The sequence below is a fragment of the Castor canadensis genome, chromosome 15, assembly GCF_047511655.1.
Source record: "Castor canadensis chromosome 15, mCasCan1.hap1v2, whole genome shotgun sequence".
NCBI lineage: Eukaryota > Metazoa > Chordata > Mammalia > Rodentia > Castoridae > Castor > Castor canadensis.
The window spans coordinates 9,704,291-9,721,143 of NC_133400.1; the positions used below are offsets into that span (position 1 = coordinate 9,704,291).

General features: G+C 44.3%; 1 protein-coding gene and 1 long non-coding RNA gene across 2 annotated transcripts in view; one reads left to right on the forward strand and one right to left on the reverse strand.

Moving 5' to 3' along the window:
• Positions 1-237: 237 nt before the first annotated feature.
• On the reverse strand, positions 238-13,758 carry Nudt7 (nudix hydrolase 7). Its single transcript, XM_020162459.2, has 4 exons — positions 13,610-13,758; positions 11,276-11,426; positions 6,024-6,182; positions 238-894 (listed from the first exon to the last, which is right to left on the reverse strand). The coding sequence occupies exons 1-4, from the start codon at positions 13,648-13,650 to the stop codon at positions 529-531; spliced, it is 717 nt and encodes a 238-aa protein (XP_020018048.2). The 5' UTR covers positions 13,651-13,758; the 3' UTR covers positions 238-528.
• Positions 12,816-16,853, forward strand: part of LOC109685570 (uncharacterized) — a 229,554-nt gene continuing 225,516 nt past the window's right edge. The window contains exon 1 of the long non-coding RNA XR_012441885.1: positions 12,816-13,376. This is a non-coding gene — a long non-coding RNA (uncharacterized lncRNA). The remainder of the gene's footprint in view (positions 13,377-16,853) is intronic.

Sequence of the window (16,853 nt, forward strand, 5' to 3'; positions counted from 1 at the left end):
CTGGCTTATCTCTTACATTGGAGATGACTGGCAAGGTCAACTTTTACCCATATCCACAGTGGCTTGAACTCAGAGGTTTGTTGCATGGCAAAAGATACCGGGGGCCACATTTTCTACCTGGGGAGTCATGGACCCAGCTCAAACTTTATCATGGAATAAAGGGAGGTAGGTTTTAATGGCAACCAGACTAAAAAAAAGATATTGCCTCTTACAAATAAGACAAATGCCACATGATCATACAGTCAACAAATATTTATTAAGAGTCTATTATATGGCAGATACTTGGTATTCGACCTGTTTTTAACAGATCATGAGTGAAATTATACCACACTAAATGCATTTTCCACTTTTGCAAGACTCTTGCCTTTCCAGATGATAGAAGTCAACCATAGAAAACAAGTGTTTTTTTGCTTACATGCTGCAGGAAAAACACTCACATCCATCAGATTCCAATAGTTGGCCTTACTGTTGTTCTGTGCATAAGTGCACAAAACTCTTGGATGGTTTCTTGGGTTCTGGTTTCAGAAATTACAACTTGCTTCCAGCAGCATGCTTATGAAAAAAGGATTTTTCACAAGATGAAATTAGATCACTGAGGTTAAAGTCAATCTCAAAGGTGGGGTTTTTTTCCAAAATAATTAAGGCAGCCAGCACAGCCAAATTTGCTGTTATTCCCTTGATTATGTAATTCATCCCACTTTCAGGGTCTGTGTACTCAAAGCAATGAATAATAACACGAAGACCTGCTCGGGTGAAGACGTTCTGGTGGTAGACTTGCGGATGTAGGAAGTAGTCCAGAGGCACTAGAAACACATCCTTAACTTCACTGGGATTAGGCTGGGCCTGGAAGTTGTGGTCTATAAAACCTACCACCGGGGTGACCCCTGTATCTTTCTAGAAGCAGAAAACAAAATCCACAAATTAATAAGTGCAGTGGTATGGTTTCAAATGTGAAAATCTTGCCACTTCTATGTAAGGTAAAATGACAAGCCAAAGGCATCAATGACAGGAAGTGAGTGGTGGAGGGTCCAGAATCTGCTTGAAAAGCAAAGTTCTGTCTCCTTATAATAGGGCAGTGTCACTAAGGTAGCATCCATGACACATCCATGATACTCTGGAAATCGTATCTTTTTGTGACCATGGTACGACGATCATTTGCAATGGCCATGTAGCAATATTACAAAAATACAAGGAATTGCATTTGTGTGAATATATAATGAACAAGGTGAAAGCATTGTTTGGAATAGCCCCAAACTCTAAAGTTGCTATACTGTTTAGTTGATGGACATTTAGGTCAGATAAATTATGGTTAAAGCCATATACTGAAATATGAGGCAGCCCTTGAGAAGAATGTGACAGACTCTCTTGGTAAAGACAAGGGGATACTATCTTATCAACAGAAAGGTGACACAATACTAGTTTTGCCATATTTCCATTTATGAGAAAATTATGTATATATATGTGTAAAAATATAATGATATGCCTTATATACATATAATTACATATAAGCTATTTTTAAAATAACATATGCTTATAACGTAAGGGGGATTTCTGTTTATAACCGCAAGTACTTGCAATGAATCTTCCTTCTGCTGATGAAGTCCCTTTTGCTCTACCAGGAGTCTTGAGAGAGAAGCCTGGGTTGAGCATAGCTGTGACCTTGAATTAGAAACTGAGAAGAATTTGGACTTCCTGGGATGTGCCCACAAAAAGAGGGTGGGAAAAGCCAGAGGCAGGTGCATGGTAAAGCTGGGACCTAGAGGAGGTTAAACAGGGCTATGGGCACTGCTCAGAGAAGGGACAGCTAAAATGGACTTAAGAACAGGGATAGGTTGACCATTAACTGCATTAAGGGTGAAGGGGACAATGGATCATAGACATTGGACATCCTTAGAGCAGGAAATCTGAGGTCATAGGTCACCTCAGCCATGCATGGAACTGGGTAAAGGCTCAGGCTGTGAGGTCACAGGGTTTCCCAGAAGCAGACTCTGAGATGGGGGCTCAGATGCCAGTGATTTCTTAATGAAGTACCTCAACCGAAATCTGTAAGAGGGCAGGAGGTGAAGCAGGATGGATTAGGGAAATGGGGAGGGGGGGGCGAGGGTGCTATGGGGTTTATCCTGACTACAAACAAATAACGGCTTCCAGGCTCTGCAGGCCCTGCCAGGATTGAGCATTGCCTAGCAGGAAGTAAATTTGCAGGCATTTCCAGCTGTCTGTGCAGCACAGACACACAGACATCCAAGGGCACAAGTCCTGGTCGGAGAGCTACAGGTACGGGCTCTCAGAAACACAGAGGTGCTAAGAAGGATGGATGAAGGGTCCCCAACAGGGCACACTCAGTAAATATTCATGATTTCATTACCGTCCAGTGGGCATAGCCTCCGGGCACCTAGTCCAGTACTCAGCACCTTCTTTCTGAGTTCTCACACCAGGCTAAGCTTGAAGAAGCTTTAGCAACAAAATTAAAGACATGAAGAAACTCGCCAAAGTCACAAGTAACTAATACTGGCAGTCTTGTGGCTATACCCCTATTTAAATTCTCTGAAGACACAGATGTCACTGTATCTCTGAGTCTGGCACTGCAGCCTTGCATGGGCTGGATGCTGCTTCAGCTCAGATTTAATCAACTCTTAAGGGCCAGGCTAGGGGCAGATCCTCAACCTTACTATAAGGAAAACATGCAGACATCTGCCTTACAGTGGCCAGTTCTGGCCCTTGAACTAGTTTATCAGACTCCGGGGAAACTGGTAGTAGTGACTGTCAGGAAAATAATAGTTTAAAACTGGACGTCTCTTTCATATGGGAAGTCAGGCATGTTCACATGGTTCAAGCTTAGAAAACTAAGGTTGGAAGGGAAAAAGGTAGCCCATTCTAGGACCAATAAAAGCCTGAATTTTGTCCATTGGCTGAGCTGGAATCCTGCAGTTAATGGCTTCTGTGGGACAGAGAATAAGGTAGGCTTCAAGGCTTCTGAAAGAAGGTGCCTGCTGTTAGAATCTTTTCCAGGCAATTAGTGACCTTCTCAGGAAGTTAGTTAGAGACGTGCCTGCATATACGGTATGTTAGAAACATACACAGCTGAGTCTTGGAGGTGGCGGTGTGGGGATGAGTGAGTGGAAATGTATGGACCATGTAACCAAGACAGAGAAGAACAATTCTCTGATCACATTTCAGAGACCTTTGCGAAGAGATAAATGTTCCTGCAGCGGGAGCTAGAGTGGGGCCCTTCCTGGGAGGATTCATGTAGGAGATGGAAGAAGAGCCAATAGCTGTGATACCCCAAAACATCTCTAGACATTACCAAATGTCCCTTGGGGAGCAAAATATCACCCCAGATTAAAAAAAAAACACTGAATTTGACTGTGCTTATAAGAAATCAAGTATTTTTTATAATACATTCTAAAAATTTGCAAGGGTCAGGGCCAGGTGCAGGGGGCTCACACCTGTAATCCCAGCTACTTGGGAGGCAGAGATTGGAAGGATCACAGTTTGAGTCTGGTCTGGGCAAAAAGCTAGTGAGATCCCATCTCAATCAGTAAGTGTGTGGGAACCTGTGGTTCCAGCTATGTGGGAGGCTGTATGTGGAAGGAATATGGTCCATGCTGGCACAAGCAAAAAAAGGTGAGACCCTATTTGAAAATAACTAAAGCAAAAAGGGCTGGGAGCATGGCTGAAATGGGAGCACACCTGCCTAGTATAAGGCCCTGAGTTCAAACGTCAGCTTGCCAAAAAAAAAGTCAAAAGAATCCGATTCTCCCTAGTAGAGGAAAACATAGTTCATCTTTCTTTGGAGACTTTGTTCATTTTAATTTCTTGATAATGGCATTTTAGAGATCTGCTGAATCAGGAGTGTCTGGCCCACAGAAATCCCCTGAAGACTTGACATAGTCCTGTGGAATGTCCCCGAAGGCCCATGTGCTAAGGGCTTGACTCCCAGCTGGTGGTACTATTGGGAGGTGGTAGAACCTTTAAGAGGCCGGGCCTGATGGGAGGAAGTTAAGTTATTGGGGGTGTTCCCTTGAAGGGGATTGTGGAATCTTCGTCTCTTCTACTCTTTGCCTTCCTGAACCATGAACTGAGCAGCGTTGCTCCACCATGCACTCCCCATCAGGATGTGCTGCCTTGCCATAGGCCCAAAACAAGGGGGTCAGCTGACCGTGCACTGAAGCCTAAATAAACCTTTCTTACAAGGTTTATAAATAAACTGTATGAGCTGATCATCTCGGGTATTTCTTCTAGTAATGGAAGGCTGACTAACAGCCTGTGAATATTACCATATTCCACATTCCTTCTACTCACAGGCAGAACTTAGGAGCTCCCAGGGACCTTGAAAGTGGAGTTACTCTCATTTTGGGAATTTCTAATCATTATGGCTCAATGTGTTGATAGTGTTCTCAAATAAATCCCCCAAAATGTGCTGGGGAATTTGCAGAAATCAACTGAAAATAATTCTCATTAGAAAACATAAAAGAAGAGGAAAAATCTGACACATTTCTAGTTTAATTTTTTCCCTTTCTCCCTTTCTCTCTCTCTCTGTCTCTCCGTCTCTCTCTCTCTCTCTCTCTCTCTCTCACACACACACACACACACAGCAAACATTTATTGAGTGGCCACTGGCTTCTCCCAAACTACATCTCCCTCGAGTGGTCACCTCTCTGTGTTAAAAATGGACCCAATTAAGATGAAGTGTCAGCATCATTGATGTTCACAACCCTGTACCACCAAGCCTTTAAGCCAAATGGAACAGAAAAGATGATAGAATCCACAATTGTTGGGCAACAATGGGACTATCATTTTGATATAAAAAGCCCAGTGTATCAAATATTGAAAAGTTTATACATCCCTCTGCTATTATGTGGTGTTCCTCCCTCAGACTGTGACCCCAGTTTAACCATGAGAAAAGTATCAGACAAACCCAAACTGAGAGACATTCTCCAAAATTCCTGATCCCATACACCTTGAACAGTCAGGATCATGACAATGAAGCCTGAGAAACTTCACAGTACACAGATGAGGCACAGACCAGAGATGTGACAACTAATACGATATGGTATCTTGGATGAGATCCAGGACAGAAAGGAAGGTATTAGTAGAGAAACAGCAAAGTCAAATAAAGCACACATTTTGTTAATTAATGTACTAACATTGGTTTCTATGAATAATGTAAGATGCCAAACATGGGGGACCCTGGGTATGGAGTACACAAGAACAAGTACACTTAGCAGATAACTGTGAACCTGTAATATCCTCAAACTAAAATGAAAGGTTTATATTGTAACACTGGTGCTGATAAAATAATGCTTTGGCCCAAGTTAAAATATATAACATTTACTTCTTCTGAAGTCCACTAATATCAAGTGAAGTCATGGGGAGCAATCATAGCAAATAAGACCTGGCTATATCAGGGCCAGAACACATTTTGGTTTGTCATATGTTGCTTTGATTTATACTATCAAGAATATCCTGATTCACACAGAAATGCAGTTTTAAGAAACAGGGGGAGTGAACCTAATCAAAGCATATTACAACATGTATGGAAATATAATGAAACCCATTTGTGCAATTAATATATGCTAATAAAAAACAAATAGTAACAGTTTTTACTGTTTTGTACATGGTATGGACAAAAATGAGCACATTAGTTTGAAAGTCACTTGGTTCCCTCCAGGTGGATACTACTTGGTACACAGCACACTGGAGAGTATGTGAGGTTTTTATTCAAACTGAATTCTCAAATGTATATGGGAGAAAAGGAAATGCTCATGGAAAGTGAACAAAATAATTCAGAAGCATCTGTAGGGTTCCACAGCACCCACTTTGAAAGCCACTGATTTCAACCCTTTTACTTCTGGATGGGGAAAAAGGAGCTTGTCCAAGGCCACTCAGTACACAGTGGGTAAAGTACACACAAGAACTCTTGGCTTTATGGACAGTGCCATTTGGGGTTATTCTGGACAACTGTGACTCCCTGACAACAGCAGATCCACCAGAAGCTCAGAAGGAGCCGTGAAAATCCTTACCTCAAGCAAATATGGCACCAGGCGGCAGACAACCTCCACTTGATGGGGGTGCAGCCCCACTTCCTCCTGGGCTTCCCGCAGAGCAGTGGCTATGTCATCTGTGTCCGTGGGCTCACTCTTTCCTCCAGGGAAACAAACTTCTCCAGGTGACCTTCTTAGCTGCATATTGGGAAGGACAGAACTACAGCATGTGATTCTTGTTTGGAAACCATTTAGTCATTCAACAAATACCTACTAAGCTTCTATTCCTATCCTGGTGGTATTAAGTGGTAAGCAAGACAAAAAGACTTTTTCCTTGAGTCCTTTTAAAAAGGTAAACTTTGAGGATTGTTCTCATTCCTAATTTTTCTCGACATGCCCCCCAATGATACCATACACACAGAGATTGGTCCCGATACAGGAAGTAGCTGAAAGAAAGAGTAATACAAAAGACAATGTTATCAACAGATCTTTTTGGTGAGTCCTTTCTTGAGTGCTTACCACAGTCTGGATATGCTGTTTCATAGATCTTTTCTCTCTGAGTCCTTGGAACAGTTCTATTGTTATTTTTAATGAGGTAAAATCCACACTAACATAAAATTAACTAAGTTAAAGCAAACACTTCAGTGACATTTGGTACACACACAATCTTGTACTACCACCCTTGTTATCTAGTTTCAGAATATTCTGATCACACTAAGAGGAAACCCTATACCACTTAAGCACATCATCCCTTCCCTTCCCCCTACCCCTACTTTCTGTCTATGAATTTACATGGTTTAGACATTTCATATAAATGGCACCATATGATATATGACCTTTTGTGCCTCTTACTCAGCATGGTCTTAAGGTTCTTCCATGTCCTTTCCTTTTATGGATGAATACTCCTTCATTACTTGTGCCTATCACAATGAATACCCATCCATCCATTGACGGACATAAAAACTACTATCATTTATTGCTATTTCCATTTTCATATAAGGGACCTAAAGACCAAAGAGGTTCAATAAGCTGACAGCTACACACAGTGAGCTGGAATATAAGTCTGGGTTGCATTCTGGAGGATCAGTACATCACATATTTATTAAGAGTTTGCTAAAACACAGAAAATATGGTCACTGGGTCAGCACCTTGGTGCATCACTGCACCTGTGTGAAGGATTGGGGTCTCTCCTCTCCCTGTGTAGCCCCCTTCCACCTACATCCCTGACTCCATTCCTTCCTGCCTTTAGGAGAAACATCTCGATTTGTAGTACCCAAAATACCTCTCCCTTTCTCATCTCCAATGATTTCCCTCCTGTCCTGAGCAGTATACTCCCTGAACCTTCTACAGAACCAAACATTAACCAAACTGACCTTGGTTTCTTTTATCCCCACACGTGGGCAGTGCCACCATCCTTTCCACTGATCTATCAAGGACCCTTGGCTCAGCAAGACCCCTGGATCTTCCTCTTCCCAACTGTGTATTGTGGGGTCACAGCACTGTGCACTTCCCAGAACTGCACGGACAGTTACATGAGCTGTGTTTGAGGGATGTGGAATGGTCCCTGGCCCATGTATAGTATTTCATAATAAGAATGCCTTAAGACATTTCTTGATGTTTCGGAGCTAAATCAAGACGTAGTGCTGGTATTTGTAGTACCTGGGCTGAAATATCTGTGTGAGAACAAACTGGATGCCTGCTATGGACTGAATGTCTGTGTCCCTCTGACAAGTTCAAAAATTGAAATCCTCACCTTCAAGGTGATGGTATTCAGAGGTATGGTTCTTGGGAAGTAATTAGGTCATGGGGCAGAGCCCTTACCAATGAGATTAGTGTCTCCTATAAAGGAGGCTTGAGGGAAACCCACTTGTCACTTCCACCCTATGAGACACAGTGAAAAATGGCCATCTATGGATTAGGAAGGAGGTGTTCACTAAACACAGAATCTGCTGGGGACTTGATTTTGGATTTCCAGCCTCCAGAACTGTGAGAAATAAAAGTCTGTTGTCACTTATCCTAAGATATTTTATTACAGTAACTTATAAAGGTAAGGATAATGCTAGTACAATTTTTTTTTAGCATTCTATAGTTTAAAGCTCCCTTTAGGCCTTGTTTTCTTGTTTCTTTTCCTTTGGCAGTTCTGTGGATCAAATCCAGGTCCTGGCATGTCCTAGGCAAGTGCTCTACCACTAAGCTATACCCCCAGCACTAGGCAAGCCTTTTAAAAACACAAAACACTTCAATATTCCTCTTTGGCAGTGCTAGTGGCAAATACCTATAATCCTAGCTACTCAGGAGGAAGAGATCAGGAGGATCATGGGTTAAGGTCAGCCCAGACAAAAAACAAGACCCTATATCAAAAATATCCAACACACACACACACACACACACACACACACAAAGGCTGACGGAGTGGCTCAAGTGGTAGAGTGCCTGCTTAGCCAAGCATGAGGCCTTGAGTTCAAACCACAGTACCACCAAAAAGAAAAAAGTTCCTCTTTGCTGATGAATCGGGAGGACTGCCAGAATTGCTTTAATAGATGCATCCTCTCACATCCTTGTGTCAGTGACAATGATGAGAGTGGGGAAAGGAAGACTGGCAGACATGTCTACTGTCTTGACCACTCTCTATTCACCACACATGTTCTCACAAAACACCTAAGAAATAAACCTAATGTTGCATCACCTCTAAAAGAGGGCTTTGTTGTTAACAGTTCAATGACAGGGGCTCCCACAAAGACTCATCAGGCTTGACAGAAAAAGGGATCTGAGTTAAAATGTTTTTTGAGTGTATTTTGAAAGCTTTTCAAAAAGACCTCAGAGTATACAGATTCAATTCAAGTGGCCTTGTGTATCTACTCCAATTAATAAAGAATAAGGACCTTTTAGATTTGTGAGAACTCTACTCTTAGAAAATGTTATTGACTCTTTACAAACTGTTAGTAATGAAAAGGATTCTATCTAGGTACAGAAGCTCACAGTCACTCTGTTTTTTCTTCTGTGAATAGTACAAAACCTTATGAAACTCTATTCAGAAGCCAATTAAAGTTGTAGCCTAATTTCCTGAGACTTCAATCTATGTTTTGCTCTTGAATTTTCTCTTTTCTATTTCAAGTCCCAGAGGGGAGAGAAAAGAGGAGAAAGAGAGAAGGTGGGGGAGAAGGAGACAAAGGCAGTGTAGAGCACCTGACTCTTGAGAGCCAGAGAACAGGTGGCTTTGAAGGTTTGAAGGTCTGGGCCAAGCAATGGGGGAAGGGTTTGCCAGCTCTTTGCTGGGCACCAGGTTCTAGGTCTCAGAGAGGAGCCTCTTAACCAAGGTGGATTGTATAAGGAAGAAAGGAAACCCCAGGTAACAAGCCAACACATGGAGCACTTATGTCACACAGGGACTGTGCCTATCACATCAGCTCTCCTTTACTCTACCACACTGGCAGTGTTCGGCCAGGTTTAAGATAGGGCACACTGAGAACGGTGCTGTAGGCTATAGGGATGGTGGAGAGCACATATCCAAGTGGATGGATTGATGACTACCATTTCCTTTCCTGTCCTCTGAGGGGAGACCTCCTGTAAGCCCCCAGTGGGTGGCTCCAAGGAGTGGGGAGGGGGACAGCAATGCTCCAGAAGGAATTTCCTGACCCCACAGCTATGGGCGGGTAGTCAGATTGAAGGAGATTCAAATTCTCTTTTTTCTAAAAGTCACCTAAATAATCAACAGGCAAAGCTGCTCTGGATGAAGCAAGAGGCCAGAGCCCTATTTGCTTGCGGCTTTGGTCTTATCTAGACTTTACTGTTTCTTTGATAATTTAAGGAAGAGTAATAAGAGGGGGTAAATATGACCAAAGTACATTATATGCATGTGTGGAAATATCACAATGAAATCCCTTACTTTATATAATTAATATATGCTAATAAAAATAATTTTAAAAACAAACAAAACAAAACAAAATAATATTCAAGTGTTTTGTCTGTGCTTCTTGTCAGAGCTGGGAGCAGACCCCAGGTCCTGGCTCCCAGTTCCATGTCTCCCTTGGGAACCTGGATTTTCATTGTTGCATGGGTTTGTGTCATTGTTGCCTGGCCTGGACCAAAAAGAATCTACACAACTCTATTCCCAAGTCCACAGAACTCCAACCAGTTTCTAAGCATCTTTGTTTGTTTTACTAACAAGATCCTGTCCTTATTCTTTTAAAAAGGTGATGTTACTATGGCCTGTTTCTTTTTGTACTTGGATAATCTTAAAATGACTACTTCCTCAACTATCCCTAGGAAGTCCCCCCAGCAGCAAGGGAGATGGCTGCTCCCAAAGTGGCAGGGAAAGTGGAAACATCCAGTCCAGCCCAACTTCAGGCCGCATCTGCCACTGGTCTGGCAGCTTATGCAATAGAATCCTTGCCAAGTGCCAGGGCCATGTATGCCACTTTAAGACATCTGTAAGCCTGAGAAATCCTCACAGCAGCCCCATGAAGCTCTGACTAACATTCTATCCTCAACTTACAAATGAAGAGACTAAAACACAGAGAGGGCAAGTAAATAGGACAGGTCACACCGCTGGTAAGTAGCAAACCCAGATTCAAAGCACTAGCTAACTGTCGACTTGCATGCTGGACTTGATTAGTATAAAACAGTGGTTCTTGGTGGTGTGGTGTAATTTTACCCCCTTCCTGCCCCATCCCTGTTAGGGGGCAGACATCTATGGTTGTCACACAGGTGTGTGTGTACTGCTGGCATCTAGAAGCCAAGATCATTCTAGACACCATTGCTAAACATCCCACAATGCACAGGGCAGCCCCACAATAGAGTCATACAGCCCAAAATTCCAAGAGCGTCTACATTTATTAGCCTAAGATCCAGAGTTAAGAAACCCTGGCTTAAGTGTTTTAAATTGGGTGGTACATGCCTGTAATCCCAGCTTCGTGGGAGGCAGAGGTAGGAGGATCTCAGTCTGAGACTGGCTCCAGTAAAAAGCTTAAGACCCTACCTGAAAAATAAACAAAAGCAAAAGGGTTGGTGGGGCGGCTCAAGTGGTAGAGCACCTGCCTAGCAAGTGGAAGGCCCTGAGTTCAAACCCCAGTACTGAGATATAAAATATTTTAGGTTATGTGTAAGTTAAATTTCTTTCCTTTCTGAGACATCTGTAAAAAAAAAAAAAAATGCCATGTCATCCTGTGATTTCCTGTACTCCTCCAATATCATGACTTTGAAAGTCCATTTGAGAATTGTGTCCTCAAATTGCATGCAAAGTGAATGATTTCATGTGGTCTTCAGGTGTCCTGAGACATCTCTCCACCTACCTTCTCTGACCGGAGGGTGAAGAGCAGATGGAGTTTGCCTTCTTTCACCAACAGTGGTAAAAGGACAGCGTATTTGTGAGACAAGTGAGAATATTTAGTGCCAACGTCAAATTTTCTTAGGCGGGCCTTAGCATCATCTATCAAGTTGATTCTGAAATGGAAACAAAGCAAACATTTTAGTAACCAGAGTTATGACAGAGTTGTTGTCCTCTCTGTGTTTGTGCTTTTTGTGTATCTTGGGGTTCACCATTTCTGAGTCACGGTGTAATTTTTTCAACAATGTGGCAGAAACAACAAATTGTGTAATTGGCAAGATTGAATGAGGTTAAAAAAAAACAAAGAAAACTATGACTAAGGGCACAGTTTAGTGCACAAGTTCATTTTGAAACACAAATTTAAAATTAGGCCTGGTGAGGTGGCATGCCTGTAATCCCAGCTACTGGAGAGGAGCAGGGTCCCAGGCAGGTCTGGGCAAAAGCACAATATGCTATCTGAAAAATAAAAGGTCTGGAGGTATGGTTCAGCAGCAGAACATGAGACCAGGCTTACCAGGCTCACCAAGCATGAGGCCCTGAGTTCAATCCCCAGTACTGCAAAAAGACAAAAAAATTAAAGTATGGTGAAATGTTTTTTCAATAATGCAATATTTGAACCTTGAAATCTGTAATTATATGCAGACAAGTTTGCTGAAAAGGTCCTTGTAAGGCTAGTCTGCTTTCTCTTACTCTGCCTCTTACATGAGCAAACCTTATGTTCTGCAACAGTGATTTCCAAACTCAAGTGGCAACAGAATCACCTGTAAGATTGCTGACAGTAGCCTGCCTCGGTTAACTTGGGGTGACACTGGGAATCAGCATTTTCAACTCCCAAGTGGCAGGGCTGCTGATGCTAGTTTGTGTATTGGGCTAAATAGTGTCCCCTGGTTCAAGTCACCTAGAACCCAGAAGGTCACCCAGGATTTGGTGAGTCTCAAATTCAGTGTCTGGTGTCCTTACAGGAAGAGTGGGGAACACAGAGAGGAACACTCAGGGAAGAAGACCCATGAAGCTGAAGGCAGAAACTGGAGTGATGTAGCCACAAGCTAAGGACTACTGGAGGCCACCAAAAGCTCAAGAGGCAAGGAAGGGCTCTCTAGAGATTTCAGAAGGAGTGCGGCTCTGTGAACTCCTTGATTTTGGACTTCTAGCCTTCAGAGCTATGAGAGGATAGATTTTTGTTGTTTTAAGCCACCTGCTTTATGATACTTTGTTATAGCAGCCCCAGAAAAATGAGCATCTTGGCATTCATTATTCTGTAGAAAGGTTATAAGCAAAATCAGATGTTTAATTCAGCCAGAACAGGTCTCAAAGGTCTATGAGAATGACCTGAGCCTTAATGCCCTTATCTGCGACCCATTGAGGGTACTGATGAAGATTAAGTGATCAGTTTACACACCCAGGGAGGCAGGCACTCAGGCTGCAGCTCTGAGTGGTTACCACTGTCATTAATGTCCCCACTGCTAGATAAGCAGATGTTTGTAGGTGTTTGCTAGTTTTTGCCTTTCTTTGTGGCAGGTACTAACTGTGGTTTGGCAACACTAGTGGATTTCAAAAACGACCAAATGTCCTGAAAAGAATCACCAAATACTGGCAGGAGACTGCGTTGTGCCAGCTATCCACAGGCACCTGAACACAAAAGGAAACTGGCCGGCCCCCGTGTGGGAATGGATCCTACCAAGGATGGCTTTTAAGGAGGAGCCTCCAGAACTGACCAGAGGAACCAGCAGAAATCAGTCTGCAAAACCGTGCTTGTCCACTGTCGGGTTGGCCCTTGGGGCAATCACCTTCAAAACAATAGTCCTGAACAGGGCTGGTCTACACTCTTCCCAAGCTTTCTCGGTTAACAGCCCGGAAGATAAGAACAGGATCACGTGAGTTTGACTTCAGAGAGGTGACGTAAGTGTAAAACCCACGGTCACAAGTGGAAGTAGCTACCTGGCACCTTGAACCCAGGCTGCCTAATGCGGAGTTGTGGGGTCATCAAGGGGTCCTGAGATCCAGGTGTGGAGGCGCAGTTTGCAGAAGGGTGGAACCGGCCCTGGGGACGGTGAACCAAACTGCGCGTGAGTGTGTGCACCATGTTGGCTAAAGCCGGCTGCATTCCTGGGAGCAGAAGGTGCAAAGTCCTGGGGACTCTGCGAGCTGCCCAAGAGCAGAGTGCCCGATCCGGGTCGCAGGGTGGACAGGCCAGGAGCCGCAAACTCAGTCCCCGCTCCCAGGCCTCGGCGACCCCTGCTGCGTTCAAGGTCGGACGAGGCCGGGCCGAGCTGGGTGCCGGGGGCTGGGAAGGCTTTACCTGACTGACTCTTGCAGTCCACAAGGTCGCGGCATCGCCATGGAGAATGTTTATTTCTCCTAGGAGATTCCGGGGACGCGATCCGCCGAGCAGGCACGCGCACAGCAGCCCTGGTCCTGCGCGGGAGGAGGCGGGCTTGGGGGGCGAGGCTTATGGAAGGGGCGGGGCGGGCCTAGGGTGGAAGACGGGATGGGCGGTGCTAGGCGTAAGGCCCGGGCCAGGACTAGGGGGCGGGGCCTGTGGCGGGGCGTGGTCGTGGGCGGGGCTATAGATGAAGGCGGGACTGGCAGGATTTAAGGCGGGACCTTCCTTATGAGCAAAGCAATTTTTGCCTAGCTTCTTGCTTCCTCAAATCAGCATGAAAAATTCTGAAATCGACCGTGGTAAACATATTTTTTAAGTGAAAATGCTTTGCCTGTGATGACCGTGTGTTTGCAGCACGCGCATCAGCTGCTGCTGGGAGGTCAAGGTGGTTCAGCTCTTCCGAATGGCTGTCAGTTCGTGTCTACTGCGCCCTGCATCGCTGGGTGCAAACCCTACGACCAATGAAAAAACTCGTGGAGCTTGCAATCAAATGGCAGTAGTCAAGAATCTAATAGGCACACAGTCCTGGGAGAGGATGTGAAGGAGAAATGTGACTGAAGTAGGAGAAAGAAGGCTTAAAAGAGAGGATGGTAGCTGAGCTCCGCGCCAGACTAGGTTCTCATGATGTGAACCCCGATCCTGTTAAAACGTAGACCTACTCAGTCAGAGGCTGGGGCAGGAACGAGGTGCCGGTGTCGTTATTGCGCCATCTCTTAAGGGATGAGTGGTGGGTAAATATGGAAAGGGGCAGGGGAGCGAGCGTCAGGGAGAGAAAAGTTTGTGCACAGACCCCACAAGGGATTGAGAAGAGAGTGTAAGGGAGCCTGCTTGGATCTGAGACTCAGGTCTGTACAGGGCAGAGGTCTCTATTGGCCACAGGAGGCACAGCACCCGACGCCACTATAATTCTTTTAAAATCAGAAGAAGAAGGTGAACCTAGTACTAAGCAATATATAGGAACAAATCCAGGGACTGAGGAACTGGGGATCAAGTGGCAGAGCACAAGTGGAGGCCCTGAGTTCAACCCTCAGTACTGCCAAAACCAAAAAACTCCAGTCTGGATTATATTCATCTTTATACCAATGCCAATATAATTCATCTTTTATTATTATTTTATGAAAGAAGGGGTCCACAAAACCAAAAGTGTTTAAGGATCCTGAAAGTTGCCTTGTGGCCACAGTTCTCAGACTTTTAAAAGCCACTAAAGGAGCACTCAGGGTTTTTGTCTGAGCAGTCTCAGGGGAGGCTATGACAACCTAACAATCCTCTACCCACTTAGCATGCTTAATCCTCTGAGCAACCCATGCACAGGGTTATTTCTCTATAAGTAATGCCATTCTTTCTTTCCAGATTATGAAATAAGAACATACTTATGGCCACACAGCTTGGGTTCAAGTCCAAATCATCCTGACCTCTGAGCCCATTTATTTCAACACAGAGAAGCAACTGGCCTGTGAATTTTGTGCGTCTGACTGTAAAAGAGAAGGACTAAACTAATCCCTCATCCAATATGCATCTTGTAGCTACTTGTGCTAGGCGATGACTAAGACAAGACCTCTCTTACCTCCAAGCCTAGTGGAGGGATAAGAAACACAACTCTCAATTCTAATAAGCCACAGTGTGTTCTTGGCTCTGGGTAAGAAGGAAAGGGAGAGTGGTTCAGAAGATTGAGTTGGAGGGTGAAAATATTGCCTGGGGATTTTGTTTGATTGAATCCTCAGTTTTGAAGATGACTGAACTAGGGCTCACAGTGGTTGCATGCTTTACCCATAATCACATGCAAGTAGGGAAGATAGCATGCTGGGCAGAGGGAACAATGGAAGGAAGCCAAACTTGGGTGAGGCGACATGTTTGAAGGGGCATGGCTGGAACACGAAAAGGCACTTAGTAGAGAGGAGCCCTGGAATAGATGAAAAGGCCTTGAACCCACAGCAGGATGGGGCTGACTGTCTTCCTAGGAAGAATAAGAAGTCTAGGATTTTTGGAGGATAGATTAGCAGTGAGGACCCACTCCTCCAAAAATCTGGGTTCTAGGAACCAGAAAAAGATGCTTTTAAGCTTTCTGGAAGAAAAAAAAAAAACTAAAAAAACCCAACAACAATATTCCCAGCAAATCAGAGTGTAGAGGGGTTTGGATGGCCTTAATGCAAAAGGCAGCATCCCTTGCAGATTCTCTAGGCACAGCTTTTTTCAAGTTCAGACATGCTGCTGTAATACTCAGATTTTATGGCTTCGGTAAGGCTGGGAGCTGTAGGACAGGGAGCATCACAGTGTGAAATGCATCTTGATAGGATTGTGCATATGTGTGTGGGTGTGTGCATCTGCAAGACAACAGCACATCAAGGTTAACTAGCAGTATCTTTTAGGAGAATTGACTTCTCCCTGTAGCGCTGCACACAGATCTGTGGGTAATGACATAATTCTGGAAAATCTATTGCAGAGAGGCAAAGCTCTAAAAAGGTCAGGAGGCAAAGCCAACACCTGCTGTGCAAATTTCTCAAAGAAGCCCATCCCAGGGGAGAGGGTGAACCTGACCTACAGACCACCCACCTGGAACCTTAATTTGAGCAGCACCTGAGGGCCAGGCCTCCTGATGCAGAGATAAAGAAAACACCCACCAGACCTCAGGAGCAAAGCTGTCTGGGCAGAGAGCTACAATAAGTAATTAGCTGTAAGACCAGGCAGGTAGGGGCTCAATTAAGGAAAGGGGGCTTAAGAGCTTGGAGGAGAGTGAGGCACAGGAGGAGAGCAATTAATTTTGCCTGTGTGTAGGCAGTGAGTTCTGGGTAGGTTGGGTAAGAACTAAGTTTCTGGGAAAATAATGCTTAAGCAATGTGAGCTTCTCTCTTTCCTTCCTCAATTTGCAGTAAGGTCACTAAGCCTTTGGAGCGAAGTCTCACACATCCGTCAGAGTACTGTGAATGGCTGATAGCTGCAGGGTTGAGCATTTGACAAAGCAGATACTTCCCTTGTCACTGTCACTTACCTCTATCCCTCAGCCCCATCAACTCTCCTCTACCTCCTCCTAAGGAAGGGAGCAAGGCCCAAAGGATAGGAAGTCAAAAAGAGTTCTTCCAGGACTGGGCTAAATAGGAATTTCTCTGTAAGTGGGTCAGGGTTCTTAATGTCAAGATCATCTGGGAGTGTGGTGTTATCTGGA